The sequence below is a fragment of the Rana temporaria genome, chromosome 4 (assembly GCF_905171775.1).
Source record: "Rana temporaria chromosome 4, aRanTem1.1, whole genome shotgun sequence".
Classification (NCBI taxonomy): domain Eukaryota; kingdom Metazoa; phylum Chordata; class Amphibia; order Anura; family Ranidae; genus Rana; species Rana temporaria.
Genome location: NC_053492.1, coordinates 430846355 through 430867370, shown reverse-complemented (window position 1 = coordinate 430867370; position 21016 = coordinate 430846355). Strand labels below are relative to the sequence as shown.

The 21016-nt window shown below is 43.9% G+C and overlaps 1 protein-coding gene across 2 annotated transcripts in view; it reads right to left on the bottom strand.

Moving 5' to 3' along the window:
* The window catches only part of GPATCH2 (G-patch domain containing 2), a 249658-nt gene that overhangs the window by 87407 nt on the left and 141235 nt on the right, over positions 1 to 21016 (bottom strand). For both annotated transcript variants that reach the window (XM_040351439.1, XM_040351440.1), the window contains exon 6: positions 8062 to 8120. In XM_040351439.1, the coding sequence (XP_040207373.1) occupies positions 8062 to 8120 (59 nt within the window). The remainder of the gene's footprint in view (positions 1 to 8061; positions 8121 to 21016) is intronic.

Sequence of the window (21016 nt, the reverse complement as noted above, 5' to 3'; positions counted from 1 at the left end):
TCCTAGGCCTCCCCCGGGTGGACCAAGATGGCCGCCGCTCCGGGAGATAAGCCGAAGCCGCAGCCTTTCCTATAGCCGAGGCAGCAGCGAAGCTTTGCGGATCACGTGGTGTGCCGATTCGCATATGGTGACCCATTCGGATCGCGGATCATTTACGATCCGTTGCACCACTAGTACCGATCAAATCATTATATTTATTGCTGCCTAATGGTATTGCACAGAGAAGCCCTAAACCTCCTCTTCTGGGGTCCCCCTCCGGTGATCCAGGCTACTCCTCTTCTGTGTGCACCACCATAGGAATCTGCTTACTATGGTGGCACATGTACGGCCTCACTCCTAAGACAGGCTGTGTGTGTCCATTGACACACACACAGCGTTGTTCGTCCTGCTCCCACTCCTTGTTCACTGGATATGACTGACAGCGGAAGGAGCCAATGGCTTCCGCTGCTCCCAGCCAAGCCTGCAAGAGAGTGAAGAGAGAAAAGACCTGCAGACGAGCACAGCATGGGATCCATACAGGACTCCGGTAAGTATTTGGAGGGGTGACCGGCACTGAAAGGTTTTTCACCTTAAAGGGGTTGTAAAGGTTCCTGTTTTTTTCACCTTAATGCATCCTATGCATTAAAGTGAAAAAACATCTGATGATAACTGCCCCACCCCAGCCCCCCGTTTTACTTACTTGAGCCCTGGAGAGTCCCGCGTCGTAAATAGGCTCGATCGCTGCCTGGGGTTCTCGGCTCTTCATTGGATAGATTGATAGCAGCGCAGCCATTGGCTTGTGCTGTTGTCAATTAAATCCAATGACGTAGGTGTCGGGGGGCGGGGCCGGGCCCTGCACACAGCGGCTATGGAAGCCGAGTGCAGGACACGGGAGCGTGCCCATAAGGTAACCCCCTTGGCAAAGGGGGTTATCTGAGGCAGGGAGGAGCTGAGAGAGCCGCCGGGAACCCCAGAAAATGCAGTTCCGGGCCACTCTGAAAAACTAGCTGCACAGTGGAGGCAAGTATGATATGTTTGTTACAATTCCCTGTGAATTTGCACCGTATCTAGTGTGAACCGAGGCTAAAGTGTAACTAAACCCACAACAGTAAAATCAGTCTGTATATGCAGTAAAGCATGCTGCTTGCTATACTCACTGTGGAACCTAAGGGGTTAATGCTCCGCATTGAGTAAAAAGGCTGTTTGATCCTTGTCTGAATCTCCTTTACTGCCCACAATTCATCTGCTGATAATACAAAGCCCTAGGAGGCACTCTGCACATGCTCAGTTTTGTGTGTATTGCTAAATATTTTTTTTTGGGGAGAATAATGTGATCAGCACAGGGCCAATCAGCACTGTTCAGACAGAGGGTCAGGGGTCCTGCAGCCTCATAGGACAGTCAGCGGAGAATGAAATCTCCTCAAACAAGCTTTAACCAGTGCTCAGCCAGACACGGATAGAAGTCACAAGACTGCTATATACTGCTGATGAGAAAAGATATTTAGCAGTTTATCCCCTTGGCGCCGAGCATACACATACATGCGGCCTCGGCTTTGGGGGGTTATACCGGGATGATGCCTGCATGTGCAGGCATCATCCCGGTATCGTTTTTTAGAGCGGGCGATCGGCTTTCCAGGGATAACAACGGGTGCGGCTAAAAGCCGCTCGGCTGTTATACCGGGTGGAGCAGGAGGGGACATCCTCTTTCCGGGCCTCCCATCCCACCGGGAGACCCGCCTTGCGATGTGCCACTTCTGTCGCCTAGAGCCGGAAACGGCTTCATGCCAGTCTCCTGTATGTAAACACGGAAGCAACGTCACAACGACACTTTCGGTTTACTAGGCTGCCAATGTCGCTGTTTTTAAAAAAAAAAATACAGTATTCAGAATCGCCGTTTTTGGCGATCTGAATACTTTGAAGTGCAAAGGAGAGATTGGAAGTCTTTTAGACCCCCGATCCCTCCATAAAGAGTACCTGTCACCACCTATTACTGTCACAAGGGAGGTTTACATTCCTTGTGACAGCAATAAAAGTGATCACATTTTTTTTCTTTATAAACACAATGCAACAAATAAAAAATAGAATAAGAAACAAAAAAAAAAATTATGAAGCGTCCCTCGGGCAACCAAGAAAACACAGACGCAAGTCATTTACATATGTAAATGATGTTCAAATCACACGTGAGGTATCGACGCGATCGTCAGAGCGAGAGCAATAATTCTAGCACTAGACCTCTTCTGTAACACCTGGTAACCGAAAAAAAAAATTAAAGCATCGCCTATGGAGATTTTTAGGTACTGTAGTTCATTGCCATTCCACAAGTGCGTGCAATTTCAAAGTGTGACATGTTTGTTATCTATTTACTTGGTGTAACATCATCTTTCACATTATACAAAAAAATGTGGCTAATTTTACTGTTTATTTTTTATTTTTTTAATTCATGAAAGTATCCTTTGCCTCCAAAAAATTTAGTTTGAAAGACTGCTGCGCAAACACCGTGTGACATAAAATATTGCAACAATCGCCATGTTATTCTCTAGATTCTTTGCTAAAAAATAAATAATAATAATAAAAAAAAAAATATATATATATATATATATATATATATATATATATATATATATATATATATATATATATAATGTTTGGGGGTTCTAAGTAATTTTTTAGCAAAAAATATGGATTTTAACTTGTAAGCAATAAATGTCAGAAATAGGCGTAGTCATGGAAGGGTTATATTTACTAAAATAATTGCATTTCCATGTTCTGTGTACTGTGGGAGACCAGATATAGTGAATGCAGGGTCCTGGGTTTAGTAACATTCTAAGTTTTTACCACAATTACCCACCTATATCCAGTTATCTCACTTATCAAATTCTACCGTTATGGCCTTGGCAGGAGTCACAACCTTCTCTTTTTAACCAGTAGACTACCGCTCGCCGTCAAATGACGACAGGACGATAAGCCTCTCGCTCGCCTTCCTGAGCCACTATGGGAAGCGCGCACACCCGCCGTGTCACTGGGAACCTGATGCGCGTGCCCGATGGCCCCCGGGCACCCGCGATTGCCCAGTAACTGAGCAGGACCGTGGATCTCTGTGTGTAAACACAGAGATCCACGTCCTGTCAGGGAAAGGAGACCAATGGTGTGTCCCTTGTACATAGAGACACCAATCGGTCACCTTCCCCAGTCAGTCCCCTCCCCCAACAGTTAGAATCACTCCCTAGGGAACACATTTAACCCCTTGATCGCCGCCTAGTGTTAACCCCTTCCTTGCCAGTCACATTTACACAGTAATCAGTGCATATTTATAGCACTGTTCACTGTATAAATGTGAATGTTCCCAAAATAGTGTCAAAAGTGTCCGATGTGTCTGCCATTATGTTGCAGTCATGATAAAAAAAAAATCACTGATCGCCGCCATTACTAGTAAAAAAATAAAAATAAAATAAAAATGCTATAAATCTATCCCCTATTTTGTAGCCGCTATAACTTGCGAAAACCAAATCAATATACGCTTATTGCAATTTTTTTACTAAAAATATGTAGAAGAATACATATCGGCCAAAACTGAGCAATTTTTTTATATATATATATATATATATATATATATATATATATATATATATATATATATATATATTTTTTTTTTGGGGATATTTATTATAGCAAAAAGTAAAAAAAATGCTTATTTTTTTTCAAAATTGTCGCTCTTCTTTTGTTTATAGCGCAAAAAATAAAAACCGCAGTAGTGATCAAATACTACTAAAGGAAAGCTCTATTTGTGGGGAAAAAAATGATTACAATTTAATTTGGGTACAGTGTTGCATGACCGCGCAATTGTCATTCAAAGTGCGACAGCGCTGAAAGCTGAAAAATGGCTTGGACAGGAAGGGGGTGAAAGTGCCTGGTATTGAAGTGTTTAAAAGGCCCTACTACATTTTAAAATAGTGGTGCTCATTCAAAAAAATAAATAAATAATTACTAGACATGTGCATTCGTTTTCGTTAGAATGCATTTTCGTCCGAAAATCAGTTTTTTTCGTTATCGTTTTAACAAACGATAACGAAAGTGCAAGAAACGAAAACCGAAAGATCCGACATAAAAAATGCTTTATTTTCGTTTTCGTTGCGGTAAAAATTCGATATAGAGAGATTCGACATTATAGGGAAAAGATTCGACATCATAGAGAAAAGATTTGACATTATAGAGAAAAGATTCGACACTATAGAAATAATAGATTCGACATTACAGAGAATAGATTTCGATTTATGAGAAAATAGATTTGACATTATAGAGAATAGATTCGACATTATTACTAGTCATACAACATTAGAATTCCTGTAGGCCGAATATTCGAACGGAAATGGACGATTCGGCGTAAAGAGTCGACGTTCCGTCGAATATTTTTTTGACCATTGGACAGAAACCAACAAAGATTCGATGTTCCGGCGAATATTCTTTTGACCAATCGACAGAAACCAAGTATTATTGGATTTTCGGACGAAAGCTATTCCCCAACGAAAAACGAAATAAATCAAAACGATTTTCGGGAGTAACTAAATAAATGTATTTTCCAAACGAAAAAACGAAACAAAATATTCCAGTCTGCACATGTCTAATAATTACACAGTGTTTTGACCTGAAAGTGTTAAAATTAATGATGGTGATTTCACAGCTATAGGGGTTAATTTTAGTGTAGAAGATGGAGAAGAAAGGGAGCAGAACACAAGCCCTCTGGCTCTTCTCACCATGGCTAAAATCAGGCCATTTTTCGCCCGGCCGTCCCCCTGTAGAAGCCAGTTACAGAGAAAGCTCTTTGTTATAGCTGTAAGTTCATGAGAATTGATGCTAGTCATTAATCTCAGATGCAGAACCCTAGTCAAATGCTTTGTGAAAGTCCACGTTTGACATCCACATTATTCCCCCAGTCAAGCGTATCTTATTCCAACGCACAGCATAATTAATTGCTCCTGCATTTAACCACTGAACTGGCTATATTTGTAGGGGATGTAAAGTGCTCTGACCTTTTGCATAAAAATTCAAATTCCCAAAGGACAGATAACAATACGGCAGTATAACTAAAAAATTTCAAAACAGATTTATTAAATGTGATTGACCCACTTTTGCAAATCGATAAGCTTTTATATGTATGATTGCGCTCACGACACGGGACCTGCTTACCAAACATGGAAACTGCTAAAGCATTAAAGCAGCGATTTGCACCTTGCATCATAATAAAACCTGAAACTCCATTTGTATACCCTGGAAAATACACGGAGAATGGAGGACGCTTCCCATGGCTCTATGATTACAGCTAAATGCCAAAAAGATACAAAACTAAACATTTAACATTAAATGCAAGTATGTACTTATGAAAAATAATTATATTGTATTTTTAAAAAGCAAATAGTAAAAGTACAGTGGAATCTCGGATTACGAGTATAATCTGTTTCAGGAGAATGCTTGTAATCCAAAGTACTTGCATATCAAGGCGAGTTTCCCCAGTGAAGTCAATGGAAACAAAAATAATTTGTTCAGCATTGACCTCAATGGAATGCAATACCACATGAGTGCAGAGGCGGCGGGGGGCACCGGAGAGCCTCCGAAATGTCCAGAAAGGCCCGAGTACAGTTTGGCTGACCTCGGCAAACTTCGGAATGACTCCGTTTCAGAGCCTTTCCGAGGTCAGCCGAGCTGACCTCGGGGCTTTCCGTGCATTTACGATCTGCTTTATTTTATTAATACATGATGTATAAAGGTAATGCCCTAGGCTGGGGCGCCTTTTCTTTTGTCTTTACAGTGTTTAGTGTGGGACTACCCCAGTCCTAGGAGGGCAGCAAAGCGTGGTGAATTGAAATAAACAGAGAGAGTCTATTGTCTTTCTGCACCATACTCAAGCGCAGGAGGATTTTCTATTACTATCTATAGTAGAAAAGAGAAAAGTGAGAGAGATGAGCTCACCAGTCTACTACTGCTCCTTCACTGTCCAATCACAGGCCGTGGGGTGTGGTGACCCAGACCTAGTTACATTGCTTTAAGCTCTGCTCCCACCCCAAAGCATCTTGTCCTTGGGCAGAATCTGGAGGCCCCTTTTAAAAAAAACAAAAACAACAATGTCCCCCGATGTAGATCCATTGTCAATCACAATGCCCGCCGCCATCACTGGATCTGAAAAAATAAAAAAGCTCTGCTCGTGAGGAACACTCCCGTGCTCTGCCTCCCGCCGTGTGAAATTTCTTAAATAGCTAAGGGACAAGGCCACCCATCGATGTCACCAGGTTGCATTGTCTACCCTGTGACATCAGCTCCACCCAACTCTTAGCTATTTAAGAAATGTCACACAGCGGGAGGCAGATCAAGGAAGTGTTCATCGTGAGCAGAGCTTTTGTTTCTTTTTTTGGGTACAGGGGTGGCGCCGGGGGTCGTGATTGATGATGAATCTACGTCGAGGAACACACACACACATATATATATATATATATATATATATATATATATATATTGTTTATTAATAAAAGACTGGTCAAAAACTCTTGTACTGTCTTTAATAAAGTATACCTATCCATAAAACCATTTTATTTCTGGCACATGCCGGAAATAAACCACACCCATTGGTTGTGCGCTCAATCAAACTGTCAAACCATCCAATGGCTGGTGTCATAACTGATCACATGTGCAGCATCATGGCAGTTGTACAATAAACAGAGGCAAAGATGGCAGCTTCCTTGGCTGAAACCGATAGGGGGGTTTACTTCCACTTTAACTTTTGCACTTTTATGGTGCATACATAGGGGTACTATGTACCCTATTCTCATTCACATGGGGGGGGGGGGTAAGCCCTTTGCCCGCAGATGCCCACAACCACAGCCCAGGGTTATGGGGAAGAGGCCCTTGTCCCCATCAACGTGGGGACAAGGTGCTTTGGGGCGGGGCCCAAAGCACCCACCTGCCATGTAGCCTGGTATGGTTCTGGGGGGCGCTCGCTCGTCCCCTTCCTTTCCTTACCTGCATGCTCGACTTAGGGTCTGGTATGGATTTTGGGGCGGGGAACCCATGCCATTTTTCTTTTTAAATGCTGGCGTGGGGTTCCCCTCCAAATCCATACCTGACTCAAAGCTCTGTCCTCAGTGGAGATGTGCTGACAGATCCCTTAAGAAAAGCACCACACAGTGAATACACCAAGCACTGTTAGGCACAAATTTAACCTTTTGATTGCCCCTGATGTTAACCCCTTACCAGCTAGTGTCATTAGTACAGTGACAGTGTATATTTTTAGCACTGATCACTGTATTAGTGTCACCGATTCCCACAAAGTACCAGTTAGTGTCAGACTGCCCGCCATACTATCACAGTCCCATTATAAGTGGCTGATTGCCACCATTACTAGTATAAAAAAATTATGAAATAGAAATTCCAGTATATATACACCATAGTTTGTAGACGTTATAACTTTTGTGCAAACCAATCAATATACACTTTTTGGGATTTTTTTTACCAAAAATATGTAGAATACATATTGGCCTAAATTTATGAAGAAATTTGATTTTTTTTATTATTATTTATTGGATATGTTGTATAGCAGAATGTAAAAAAAATGTTTTTCGAAAATGTTCAGCCTTTTTTGTTTATAGCACAAACAATAAAAAACCCAGTGGTGATCAAATACCACCAATAGAAATCTCTATTTGTGGGGGTGATAGAAATGTTATTTGGGTACAGCGTTGCATGACCGTGAAATTGTCAGTTAAAGTAATGCAAAAAGCAAAAAATTGCCTAGTCGATAAGGGGGGTAAATCTTCCGGAGGTCAATCGGTAATGTGAGCAACTGCTGAAATAAGTATCCATAACCAAATACAAATATTGAAATGTAAAAGTTTTTCAGAGGAGCCAACATGCAAACCTAACCCCTCAATAGACATCAAGGCAGAGGAAGGAGAGTGCTGCATCCTGGAACAGAGGCAGGCTTGTGTCTGACAGTCTGGGACATGAGGCTGCCATATATCATACAGAAATGATGAGACTTGTCCTGTGACAACCCCAGAATTTCATCATGAAAATCACAGCGAAGGTGGTACTTACTCGGGATCCTGGGAGAAATGTACAAGGCGATCGTTACTGCTTGCGCCGGGGCTGCTGATCTGTAAAGAAAAAGATACAAAATTGCTATTATTTCTTTCTATCCTCGATATACAAACACCATCACAAGCAAATAAATAACAGCATCTAATTAATTTAAACATACTGCCATTTCTAGAAATGTATTTCTCACTTTAGGATTTGTAGGAGACATTCAGGGGCAACTGCCCACCCAGAACTGCCGTTTCATTGCCAAGCAGCCATATGACAGCTTTAAAGCCAGTGGATTCTTTTTTGAAGCAGAACTCCAGCCGAAAACAACAGGATAAAAATAATAACCTATTAAAAGATAAAATAATAAAATCAGCATTTGCCGCGAGAGTCACCTTCAATAAAGGGATTCCCTGTCAGAACTTTTTTCAGCCACTAGATGTCCTGATGGCCAGCATCATTCAACCTACTTCCTCTGAGCACAGGTCATCAAGGACCCTTGCCCAGACTGTGACTGGACAGTGAAAGGAGAAGCAGCACAGTGATGAGTTCATCTCTCGGTCATTCTGCTCTCTTTTCCTGTTAGCATTCTTCTTATCACTTCTAAGCTGCATGCAGGTAGCCCAAAGCACAGCTGAATTTGGCATATACGGTGGGCATAAAAAGTCTTCACACCCCTGTTAAAATGTCAGTTTTCTGCGATGTAAAAAAAATAGAAAAAGATAAATCATTTGGAGTTGGGTAAAAATAAAAAAAATGTATTTTGTGGTTGCATTATGACATCATCACTGGGATGAACATAAAGCATAAAATGAAAACAAAGGTTTTATTTCAAAATTGTATTAGCTAGGGTTGTCCCGATACCACTTTTTTGAGACCGAGTACAAGTACCGATACTTTTTTTCAAGTACTCGCCGATACCGAATACCGATACTTTTTTTTAATGTCATGTGACAGTGGCAGTATTTTTTTTTTTTTTTTTTTTACAGTGATTTTTATTTATTTATTTTTTTAGGGGGGGTGGGGGTGAATTGTCAGTGTGTTTTTTTTTATGAATTTTTTTACATTTTATTTATTTTTTAATATTTATTGCAATTTTTTATTTTAATTTTAATCAGCCCTGTTGGGGGGCTTTGGAGAGATTTCAGGGGTCTTAACAGTCCTCTGGCATTTCCCCTTTAAGACAGAGAAAGGGACTAGGGAAACAGATTCCCCAGTCCCTTTCTCAGCAGCTTCAGCTGAAATGAATGGAGGGAAACTCCTTCATTCATAAACTGAAGCATCGTAAACACAGGAGGTCAGGAGGTTACGATGCTCAGTTATATGAATGGACAGAGTCGGTGATCACCGACTCTGTTCATTCAGAAAAGGTAGGAGCCAGGCTTAGCGGCTCCTACCTCCGCTCTCCCCCCTGACAGATTGAGGGGGGAGAGCGGCACGGACGGGGACGGGATGGATGGAGAGAGATCTGCAGGGACGGACGAGGGGGGGGGGGGGGGGGAAGAGAGAACGGGACGGACGGACGGAGGAAAGAGCACTGCATGGACGGGGGGGGGGGGGAAGAGAGAACGGGACGGACGGGGGAAGGGGAGGAAAGAGCACTGCATGGATGGGGGGGGGAAGAGAGAACGGGACGGACGGACGGGGGAAGGGGAGGAGAGAACGGGACGGACGGACGGGGGAAGGGGAGGAGAGAACGGCACGGACGGACGGGGGAAGGGGAGGAGAGAACGGCACGGACGGACGGGGGAAGGGGAGGAGAGAACGGGACGGACGGGGGAAGGGGAGGAGAGAGAACGGCACGGACGGACGGGGGAAGGGGAGGAGAGAGAACGGCACGGACGGACGGGGGGAGGTGAGAGAGCAGCACAGACAGGGGAAGACAACACTGACCATGGGGGAGAGAAGATTTGCAACTCCCCTGCCTGCCCGCTCAAGTATCGGGTGAAGCATCGGGAGCATTTCCCCGAGTACAAGTACTCGGGGAAATGCTTGGTATCGGTCCCGATACCGATACTAGTATCGGTATCGGGACATCCCTAGTATTAGCATGTGGATGAGGAAGAAAATTAAAAACTAGGGAAGGCAAAATAAAAGAAGATTAAACTTCCGATTTAAGCAAACTTTTGTTTTCAATTCTTTTTATCCATCATTTCCAATTAAAGTGATTGTAAAGTCTTGTTTTGTTCCCTAAAAAAAATAACTAACATGTTATACTTACCTCCTCTGTTGCAGTGGATTTGCACAGAGCAGCTCCAATCCTCCTTTTCACGGGTCCCTCTTTGGCTCTCCTGGCCCCTCCCTCCTGGCAAGTCCACCCACAGCAAGCAGATTGCTTTTGGGGCACCCGAGCTGAACCAAGCTCCCCGTGTCCAGTCAGACACGAAGCCCCGACCTGGCCGCGCCCCCTCTCTCCACTGATTGGCTTGATGACTTTGACAGCAGCAGGAGCCAAAGGCGCCGCCTGCTGTGTCTCCTCCAATCAGGAAGGAGAATCTCGGACAGCTGAGACATTCATGGACATCGCTGAAACTAGATGGACCTAAGGTAAGTAATAAGGGGTGCTGCTACACACAGAAGGCTTGTTATCTTAATGCATAGAATGTATTAAAATAAAAAAATAAAAACTTCTGCCTTTACAACCACTTTATGAGTTTTAATAAAAAATACATTTTCTAAGGCATGGATCAATTTCTTTATTTTCTTTGATTACTGAGCAAACATTCAACCGGAAAGAAAATACGTGTCCGTGGACAATTAAAAACAAAATTTGGATCCAGCTAAAAATTTATATTGGATAATCCGAAGAAAAAAAAGGGGGGGTTCAAAAGTCTAAGGCCCAGATTCTCGTAGATGGGCGTAAAACTCCGCGAGCGTAACGTATCTCATTTACGTTACGCCGCCGCAAGTTTTACAGGCAAGTGCTTTATTCAAAAAGAACTTGCCTGTAAAGTTGCGGCGGCGTAGGGTAAATCACCCAGCGCAAGCCCGCCTAATTCAAATTAGCCGGGTAGGGGGCGTCGAGCATTTAAATTAAGCGCGTTCCCGCGCCGGACGTACTGCGCATGCGCCGTCCGAAAAATATCCCAGGGTGCATTGCTCCAAATGACGTAGCAAGGACGTCATTTTTTTTGACGTGAACGTAAATGCCGTCCAGCCCCATTCACGGACGACTTACGCAAACAACGTAAATTTACAAATTTCGACGCGGGAACGACGGCCATACTTAACATTGATTGCGCCTCATATACCATGGAGCAACTTTACGCCGGAACAAGCCTAACGTAAACGTCGTAACTTTACTGCGTTGGCCGCGCGTATGTTCAGGAATTCGCGTATCTAGCTAATTTGCATACTCAACGGGGAAAACGACGGAGGCGACACCTAGCGGCCGAAAAAATAAATTACATTTAAGATCCGACAGCGTAAGAGCCTTACGCCTGTCGGATCTAATGGATATCTATGCGTAACTGATACTAAGAATCAGTCGCATTGATACGACGGCCCAGAATAAGACTTACGACGGCGTACATGGCGTTGCGCCGTTGTAAGCCCTTTGAGAATCTGGGCCTAAGTGACTATGAACTGGTCTGGCTAACAGCACCCAACGATACCCTCGTTCAATCTCCCTAAAGAATTGGGAGATGATTTGATTGGCTCCTGTGGGCTCTTGCTTCATTTTGGGCCCCCCCTGCACAGCATAGGTGCACTGTAACATAGTCCGGACTGCTTAGAAATGAGCCATAGATCGGTATTTCCCCATTGCAGAAAATTACACATCTCACAGCACAATTTCCAGGGAGCTGTCTGCTAGCGCGGCTGTAATCATAATCGTTGTAGAATTACTACGGCATTATTTGTTCAGCTTGGCGGTTTGCGGAGCCATTCCTGCTGTGTGTAAATAGCTGCACAGGAGCCGCGCTGCCTGTTTGTCTTCGTCTAAACGGGACGGAAAACTAAACAATGTTTATAGAGGCCGAAGTCTCAATTCTTCCCCACGGTGCCAAGATCCTAAAGAGGACCTGTATAGTCGTAATCAACAAAAGGCTGCGAGGAAGGACGACGGGGGAAGGCTTTTCCAAGTGTCTGGTTTATGAGAATTGCATAATAGTCTATACTTTTATTCTTCAAATATATTAAGACACCTCATTAGAAATGACAGAAAATCATATTAACCCCTTGCTGACCAATCCTTTTCTGGAACTTTTTGTTTACTATATATATATATATATAATATATATATATATATATATATATATATATATATATATATATTTTTAACAGAGACCCTAGAGAATAAAATGGTGATACTTGCAATATATTTATTTATATTTATTTTTAACCACCTCAATACAGGGCACTGTCACCCCCTTCCTGCCCAAGCCATTTTTCAGCTTTCAGCGCTGTCACAATTGCGCGGCCATGCAACACTTTATCCAAATGAAATTTTAATCATTTTTTTCCCCACAAATAGAGCTTTCTTTTGGTGGTATGTGATCACCTCTGCGGTTTTGGAAAAAAAAGCAATATTTTTTACTTTTTGCTATAATAAATATCCCCCAAAATATATATAAAAAAAAAAATTTCCTCAGTTTAGGCCGATACGTATTCTTCTACATATTTTTGGTAAAGAAAAAAAATAACGCAATAAGCGGCTACAAAACAGGGGATAGATTTATAGCATTTTTCTTTTTTTAACTAGTAATGTCGGCGATCAGTGATTTTTATCGTGACTGCTAAATTCGGCAGACACACCGGACACTTTTGACACTATTTTGGGACCATTCACATTATACAGCGAACACTGCTATAAATATCCACTGCTTACTGTGTAAATGTGACTGGCAGGGAGGGGGTTAACCACTAGGGGGCGATCAAGGGGTTAAATGTGTCCTAGGGATGTGTGCTAACTGTAGAGGGGATGGGCCATGTGTGACACGACACTGATCACCGCTCCCGATTACAGGACTGATTGGGGGAGGTGACCGATCTGTGTCCCTATGTACAAGGGACACAGCGTCGGTCTCCTCTCCCTGACAGGACGTGGATCTCTGGGTTTACACGGCACTGCTCAGCTACTGGGCAATCGCGGGTGACCGGCGGACATCGCGGACGCCGGGCACACGCATCGGGTTCCCAGTAACGCGGCGGGAGCCCCTAGTGGCTCGACGAGGTCAATTGACAGCGGCCGGTAGTAAAGTGGTTAAATAAATTTTAATGAACTAAAATATTTTTACCCCAAATTTTCGATAATGTTACACCAAGTAAATAGATACCCAACATTTCATGCATTAAAGTGTTTGTTATTAAAAATGCGCATACACAGGACCTCCAGGAAGGACGTGATCTAGCTGAGCTCCAGGCGCCCCAACCCAACAAGGCTATAAACAGCGTAGACAGCAGGGCCTGAGCACCAGGACCGGACCAGCTGAAGCCCCGAACGGTGATGAACCGGCGGGCACGGGGCCAGCCACGAAAGGGACAGTATAAGCAGCCTGGAGCCAGAAGAGGAGCGGAGCCTTCTCCAAAGCATTGGCCGCATTCCAACATGGCGCCCGGCCGTCCGGACACACGCGGTAATACAGCGGCGAAATAAGACGGCGCAGGGGAAGCAGGCAGAACAATCCAGAGCTATCCAGGGATCCTTTCTCCTGTCAATCTTTGGAAGACATGGACTCCATCCGGAGGGGTGAGTCACCTTCACAGCCCCCGTCCCCAGCACTATACACTGAGGGACATGACTCGGTTTACTCCCCAGCTTCCTCAATTGACAGGAACATGGACGATTTGACCTAGGCCCTGTTTAGTCAACCAAGTCAGGAGATTCCTCCTCCCCAGCTTACCCACTATTTCCCTGATGCCATCATGCTGCCCGCTTCTCCACCATGTTACAGCAGGAGCTCTCTAAGGCCTGTACTTTGATTACCACTGATCTGAAAAAAAGACATCCACAGTTTGGGTGAACGATTTGAACTGATCGAAACCAAGGTGGACAGCACAATTAAAAGGGTCAATCAGAATACTACCATGCTCACAGTCCTTCAGGACCGGTTGGAGGAGGCATATACAAAAATTAAGGACATGGAGAATCGCTCTCGTAGATATAATCTACGCATCCGTAGCCTCCTGGAGACCCACACTGACCTAGAGGGGGCTATGAAGGAGTTAATGAAAGAACTTATCCCTGATATTTCCGCCCATCATATGGAAATTGATCGCATCCACCGTGCGTTAACAGCCCTGAGGATGGATGGATTGCCACGGGACGTTATTGTTAAGCTGCATTTCTATCGTATAAAGGAGAAGATGATGTTTGCAGCCCGTAATAGGCAAGACTTGTCCCTTTTCAGAGCTTCTATACAGCTTTTTACGTATCTGGCGCCGTCTACAGTACAGAAACGTAGAAACCTTCGACCACTGCTACAGCAACTTATGGACAAGCAGATCAAATATAGGTGGGCATTCCCATTTAAGCCATCGTTCACTTATAAAGGACGATCCCACTCTTTTTCTACGTTTCAAACGGGCGAAGATCTACAGCTGGGTTGGATGGTTGGCCTTACGAGGCTACTGTTGCCTTCTACTGATGACGGTGTTTCCTGGTTACCTGTTTTTTTTTAATAGAACGTTTTACTGATAGTTTTCTGCCCCTCCAGACTCCAATATGGCTATCAGATAACCAATTCAGGAATTGGAGTTTCTGTCTGGGACGCTCAGTTATTCCCCTATTGGGAGGGTGTCGCGGGGGCGGGAACAAACGATGGGGATCCTTCCTGCCCCAGTGTCGCCGCCCTCGGGGATAAGTGTCACTGCGGGCAGCACGTGGTGTTGCACCAAGAGCAATGGTTCGTATTTTCTTAAGTGTTACCCTGATTGTCCTTTTTAAGACGTTTTTATTTTACATGTTTGGGTTGGGGTGGTCATACATGCCACTCAAATTGCGAGACTACCTATTCTCTGGTGAGGATGGTACCCTTGCACTTAACATACCGAAGGTTGTCTCCAGTAGGGGTTATTCCCCATGTTCTCCTATATAAGATACAATTATTACAACAGTTTTAGTTACGACGTTTAGGCCTACGGCCTACTATTGTTTTTATGTTTTTTCTATATCTTTCTAATTCTCCTTCTTGTCCCCCCTTTTTCTATGTGAATCTCGGATCGACACCCCCCCCCCCCCCCCCCCAACGCTGAGTGGTCTGGAGAATTTCAGAAATCGACTGCCTCCGCCCCAGCAACCCAGCTATGTTTTCACCTACACGAGGTAAGAGTGCTCTGCCATGCCACTTCTGTCACTGACTATTCATTTATCAGCCACAATGTACACGGCTTCAATTCCCCTGTTAAAGGACTAAAGCCTTCCAGTATTACCATAAACATAATGCTGAAGTCCTCTTACTACAGGAGACCCATTTCTCTAAAACCTCGGCACCCCGTTATCTTAGTGTAAAGTACCCACAATTTTACTTAGCAGGGGTCAGGAAAAAAAGGGGGGGCGTAGCCATAGGTTTTTCGAAGCGGGCCCCTTTTACTCCCACCACTATAATTAAAGACAACGGTGGTAGATACATTATGGCAGTGGGACGGTTCTACGATCAGGAAGTTTTCTTTATTTTGTATTACGCCCTGAATACTAGAATTATTGCTCTCCCTCTAATGATTGTGGTTTGAACACTGCTTACACGACTTGCGTATGCGTTCTCTTCTGTACGCGAGAATGGAGGTATGGGGCGTTTAAAAAAATAAATAAAAATATTGCTTCTTTTTTTTTTAACACTGTCCCTTTATTTTTATTTTTTTTTGTAAACATCTCTTTTATAAGAAATAAGGCAAAATAATTTATTTTTCTTTTTTAACTCTTTAAAATAATATTATGGCTCAGGAACTGGAAATGGCGACTTGGCTACACTTGTCTCCATGCCCAGCTAACGGCCACATCGGATCGCTCCCGGGCTTTACCGATCTGTTAGGTAAGCCCGGGAATGACAGGAAACCGGCAGCAGGGGTGGGGGAAATTGGTCACCCCTTCTGCTACTTCTAAAAGTGATCCTGAGGCGAATTCGGCCACAGGACCACTTTTATCTCAGAGAGAATCAGCAATAGTAAAAAAAAAAAAAAAAAAAGCTAGCTAGCTGCCATAACACCGGTATTTAACATCAGATTAACAACATATTTTTACTGTGGGCTGGTCGCCAAGTGGTTAAAGGATAAGTTCACCTTTGTAAAATAAATAAAAATAAATTGCACATATTTTGTCAGGGAAAAGAAATGTACATTTATAATTTTTTTCACAGGAGCTGGCATTGTACCCACGATCAGTGGGTCTCGGGTGAAATTCCAGGCTCCTGCACACTGCCTACAGCGCTGTTGCCCATTCCTATGTACAGAGCTAGAGGCAGTGTGAATGGACTACAAGCATGCCGATTAGGGCGCTCGCAGTCTATTGAAACTATGTCTGTTCAACCCGGTGGAGGAATGGACTTTTAGTTCACTCATTCAAAAATTGCTGTAAATGAATGAAGCGTGCTATGTGGTTGGTGCCCATTTTTTAAACAGGACAGAAAGTGTGGGGAGAGGAACCCCCTCCTGCTGTCACAGAGACAGGGGCTTTGTTGGTGGTGTTAAAGCCCTAAATATGGGTGTAACATGTATGATTGCTCCTAAAGGTGAAATTAGCCTTTAAAACAGTGGTCTCCAAACTGCGACCCGAGGGCCAGATTTGGCCCTCTGCTTGCCCTTTTCCGGCCCTTTGGGCACTATTCCTCCCACTGATACAAGACACTATTCTGCCACCAACAATGGGGCATAATTTCTCCCACTGACACCAAAAATGGGGTACCATTCCTCCCTATAATACAAAGGACTGGGCACTGTTCCTCCCCCTAATACCAAATGTGGCAATGCTTACTCCCACTGATGCCAGGAATATTTACACTCCCGCTGGCCATAGTCCGGCCCTCCTAGAGTCTGAAGGACAATAAACCGGACCTTTGTTTAGAATGTTTGGAGACCCCTGCTTTAAAACAAACTGAGCACCCCATGAAGAGAGGCTATCGCTAATCAGCAATATGCCGCAAGTTTGGTTCACACCACCACGTCCATGTAATGGCCCATTTATGAAATGAATGCTGCAACGTGGAGCCTTTGATATGCCATTGAGATCTCTCTGCTGCATTAAAGGGGAGTTCCAGGCTTTTTTTGTTAATTAAAAGTCAGCAGCTACAAAAGGTTATAGCTGCTGACTTTTAATAAACAGACCCTTCTCCACCCCCCAGCTCTTATGCAGCTGAGAACAGACTTATAAAAAAAAAAAAAATGATAAATACCCTCTTTTATATCTATATGAAAATGTTTTACCTTCATTTCTATTTTAAACAGAATGAATTGTTTTATACAGTGATCGTTTATAATCACTTTAAGTGCGACTCTAAATGCAAGCAGTATAAGTACCTGAAATTAAAATTGGTTTCAGCCTCATGAAGTACCTATTCATAAGAGCTTAGACTGGAAGAGGGAGAAGCCCAAGGAACCAATCAGTTGTCCTGCAGTGCTCACCTACTAACAAGGAACACGCTAACACAGGGGTGTCCAACCTTTTGAAGAGCGAGGGCCACTTAAGCAACTTGGTAACCAGTCACGGGCCACAATGAGTGAAGCGAGCGGATGACAGGTCACTGCTATTCTTTAGGCCCTTCGATCCGATCCACCCAGATGGAAGGGGACAAAGTCCCTTCTGTTTTTTTTTTTTGCGGATTGGAGGTAGGTGGGCGTAAGCGGACAAAAGTGTGTGCCCTTCTATAGAGGTGAATTGAGGATCTGATTGGGTCGGGCCGATCGTGTGAAAAGGGCCCAAGGCTTTCACACTGATGTGCTACGGTTTGCCTATGCCTGCAGCGTACTGCACCTGCGTTTATCTTGCGAGTTAGCTTAACTTTGCCATAGACTCCGCCTGTGGCAAAAGCCGGCGCTATACAGGAAGCATTGGCATATAGGGCTCTGCTCTGCAGCTGCTTTCTAAGGGTCCTTTCACACGTGCGGACCGTTTTTTAGATCAGTTTTTTATCATCAGTTGATCAGTTTTTTATCATCAGTTGATCAGTTTTTCATCAGTGGTCATCCGTTTTTCATCAGTTGTCATCCGTGTTTCATCCGTTTTTTCATCCGTTTTTTTTTTGTTAGAACTTTATTTTTATTACATATTTTGATGAAAAACGGATGTTAGCGGATCGAATGTTAAACGGATCGTCCGCTAACATCGGTTTTTTGTCTGTTCTGTTTTTTGACGGAAGAAAAATAGGGTTTTCTTCCGTTCAAAAAAACGGAGCTTAACGGAGACGGATGTTAATGGACGTTAGCGGATGCTCATCCGCTAATGTACGCTATCCCATTGGAAAGCACTGCAGTCCATAAACGGACGTATGAAAAAACGGACGAACGGTCCGCACGTGTGAAAGGACCCTTACTCTACCACCAGCTTCATTCACAACACTAATGCTGTGGTATGGATGGTCGGCAACCTGCGATCTGGGCTCGCCAACCCCTCATTCCAGAGCAGGAGGTCGCGGGCCACATCAGAGGGCTCCGCGGGCCACTGGTTGGCCACCCCTGTGCTAACAGGAGGAGAGAGCAGCGTGACAGAGATGAGTTTATCGGCTGCTGCCTTTTCTTTCACCATCCAATCACAGGTTGGAGGAGGGACAAGACCTGTAAGTGTTACTTAATTGTAGCAGAGAAAACATAGGTCTCTTCCCCTGACTGTGCAGCAGAGCTGTGCAAAAGTCAGGACTGGGTGGACAGAAATACAAATCCTTTGGCAGGTAAAACAGCCCCTTCTATGTACTTCATTCGATGTTTGCCTGGGGTTCAGCGTTATTGAAAATGCATACAAATGTAGAAAGACAGCCGGAGAGAAATACTAACTGGAGGGGATCAGCCTCCAATTGAATTAGTGAGCGGTTACATGCCGGTGAATTGGAGCCCACATGATGTACCTGTAGTTTCAGCGCAGAGGAACATCCTGGATTAATGTGAAAATGAGGTTTTCATGCTTCTGCGGCCGGTTATCCCTAGAATACAGTAATCCATTTTCTCCAGCCTGGCTGGAAGAATGGCGCGGTGTTGCCTATGTCATGCTTAGTTAAAGGTCCATGATCACATTATCGCATGGAGGAGCTGACACTTTTATTCGGTTTACACTGTCTTCTATGTACAGGCAACTGATTTCCTTTGCCAGGGCTGCTGACAACCCTTTCCACACTATATTAATCTTGTTTACTGACTTATCTGGATACGAATATCAGAAAACTGAACTTTTTATCTGGTGCAGAAAATAAACAAGGTGTCGACAGAAGCAGAAGCTATTTTCTGGTTTTAAATTGCTTGTTTACCCGCAGCTTTTTTCTGCATGAGAAGGGGAAAGGGAAAACAAAACAACATTTAAAGGGAACCTGTCAGGATATAAATACAGGAGAAGTCATTGCTGACTTTGGATTAAAGCTCTACTCCGGGCATCGGGGGAAAAAAAAAAAAAAAAAAAAACCTTGCATAAGGCTTAACCACTTAAGCCCCGGACCATTTTGCTGGTCAATGACCGGGCCACTTTTTGCGATTCGGCACTGCGCCGCTTTAACTGACAATTGCGCGGTCGTGCAACGTGGTTCCCAAACAAAATTGGTGTCCCTTTTTCCCCACAAATAGAGCTTTCTTTTGGTGGTATTTGATCACCTCTGCAGTTTTTATTTTTTGCTCTATAAACAAAAATAGAGCAATAAACAAAAAATATTTTTTACTTTTTGCTGTAATAAATATCCCCCAAAAATATAAAAAAAAAACATTTTTTTCCTCAGTTTAGGCCGATACGTATTCTTCTACATATTTTTCATAAAAAAATCGCAATAAGCGTTTATTGATCGGTTTGCGCAAAAGTTATAGCGTCTACAAAATAGGGGGTTGTTAAGGCATTTTTATCAATATTTTTTTTTGTACTAGTAATGGCGGCGATCTGCAATTTTTATCGGTACTGCGACCTTATGGCGGACACTTCGGACACTTTTGACACATTTTTGGGACCATTTTTATAGCGCTAATATTATAGTGCTATAAAAATGCATTGATTACTGTAAAAATGTCATTGGCAGGGAAGGTGACGAGGAAGAGGTTAATTATGTTCCCTGGGTGTGTTCTAACTGAAGGGGGGGTGGGACCGACTAGGGGAAATGACAGATCGCTGTTCATACATTGTATGAACATGCGATCAGTCATTTCTCCCCCTGAAAGGACCGGGAGCTGTGTTTACACACACAGCTCCCGGTTCTCTCGCTATGTAACGAGCAATCGTGGGTGCACGTCGGCACCAGGGGCGAGCAGGGGGGCACACGCCCCTAGTAGCTGAAATGCGAAATCACGTTATATTATGTGATTTCGCGCAGCCGACCTGCCGCCGTAAAACTGCGGCGGCTGGTCGACTAGTGGTTAAAGGGGTAAAGTCAGAAGGTTTTTTATCTTATTGTATTGAATGCATTAGGATACAAAGCCTTCTGTGTGCAGCAGTCCACCTAATACTTACCTGAGGTCCCTCTCTGTCCAACAATGTCCACGAGTCTCTCAGCCATCCGAGATTCTCCTTCCTGATTGGCGGAGACACAGCCATTGGCTCCCGCTGCAGTCAAAGTCAGCTAGCCAATTAATGGAGAAATGGGTGGGGCTGGATCAGGGGTCCGTTTCTGAAAGGGTGCCCCCATAGCAAGCTGCTTACTGTGGGGGCACCCAACAGGAGGGAGGGGCCAGGATCACAGAAGAGGGACCCGAGAAGAGGAGGATTTTCGATGCTCTGTGCAAATCCAACTGCACAGAGGAGGTAAGTATAACATGTTTGTTATTCTTATAGGAAAAAAAACAAGACTTTAGTATCACTTTAAATGCTCATTAGGTCTGGGGGCAACTGAATAGGCTGTAAGGGCTCATTTCC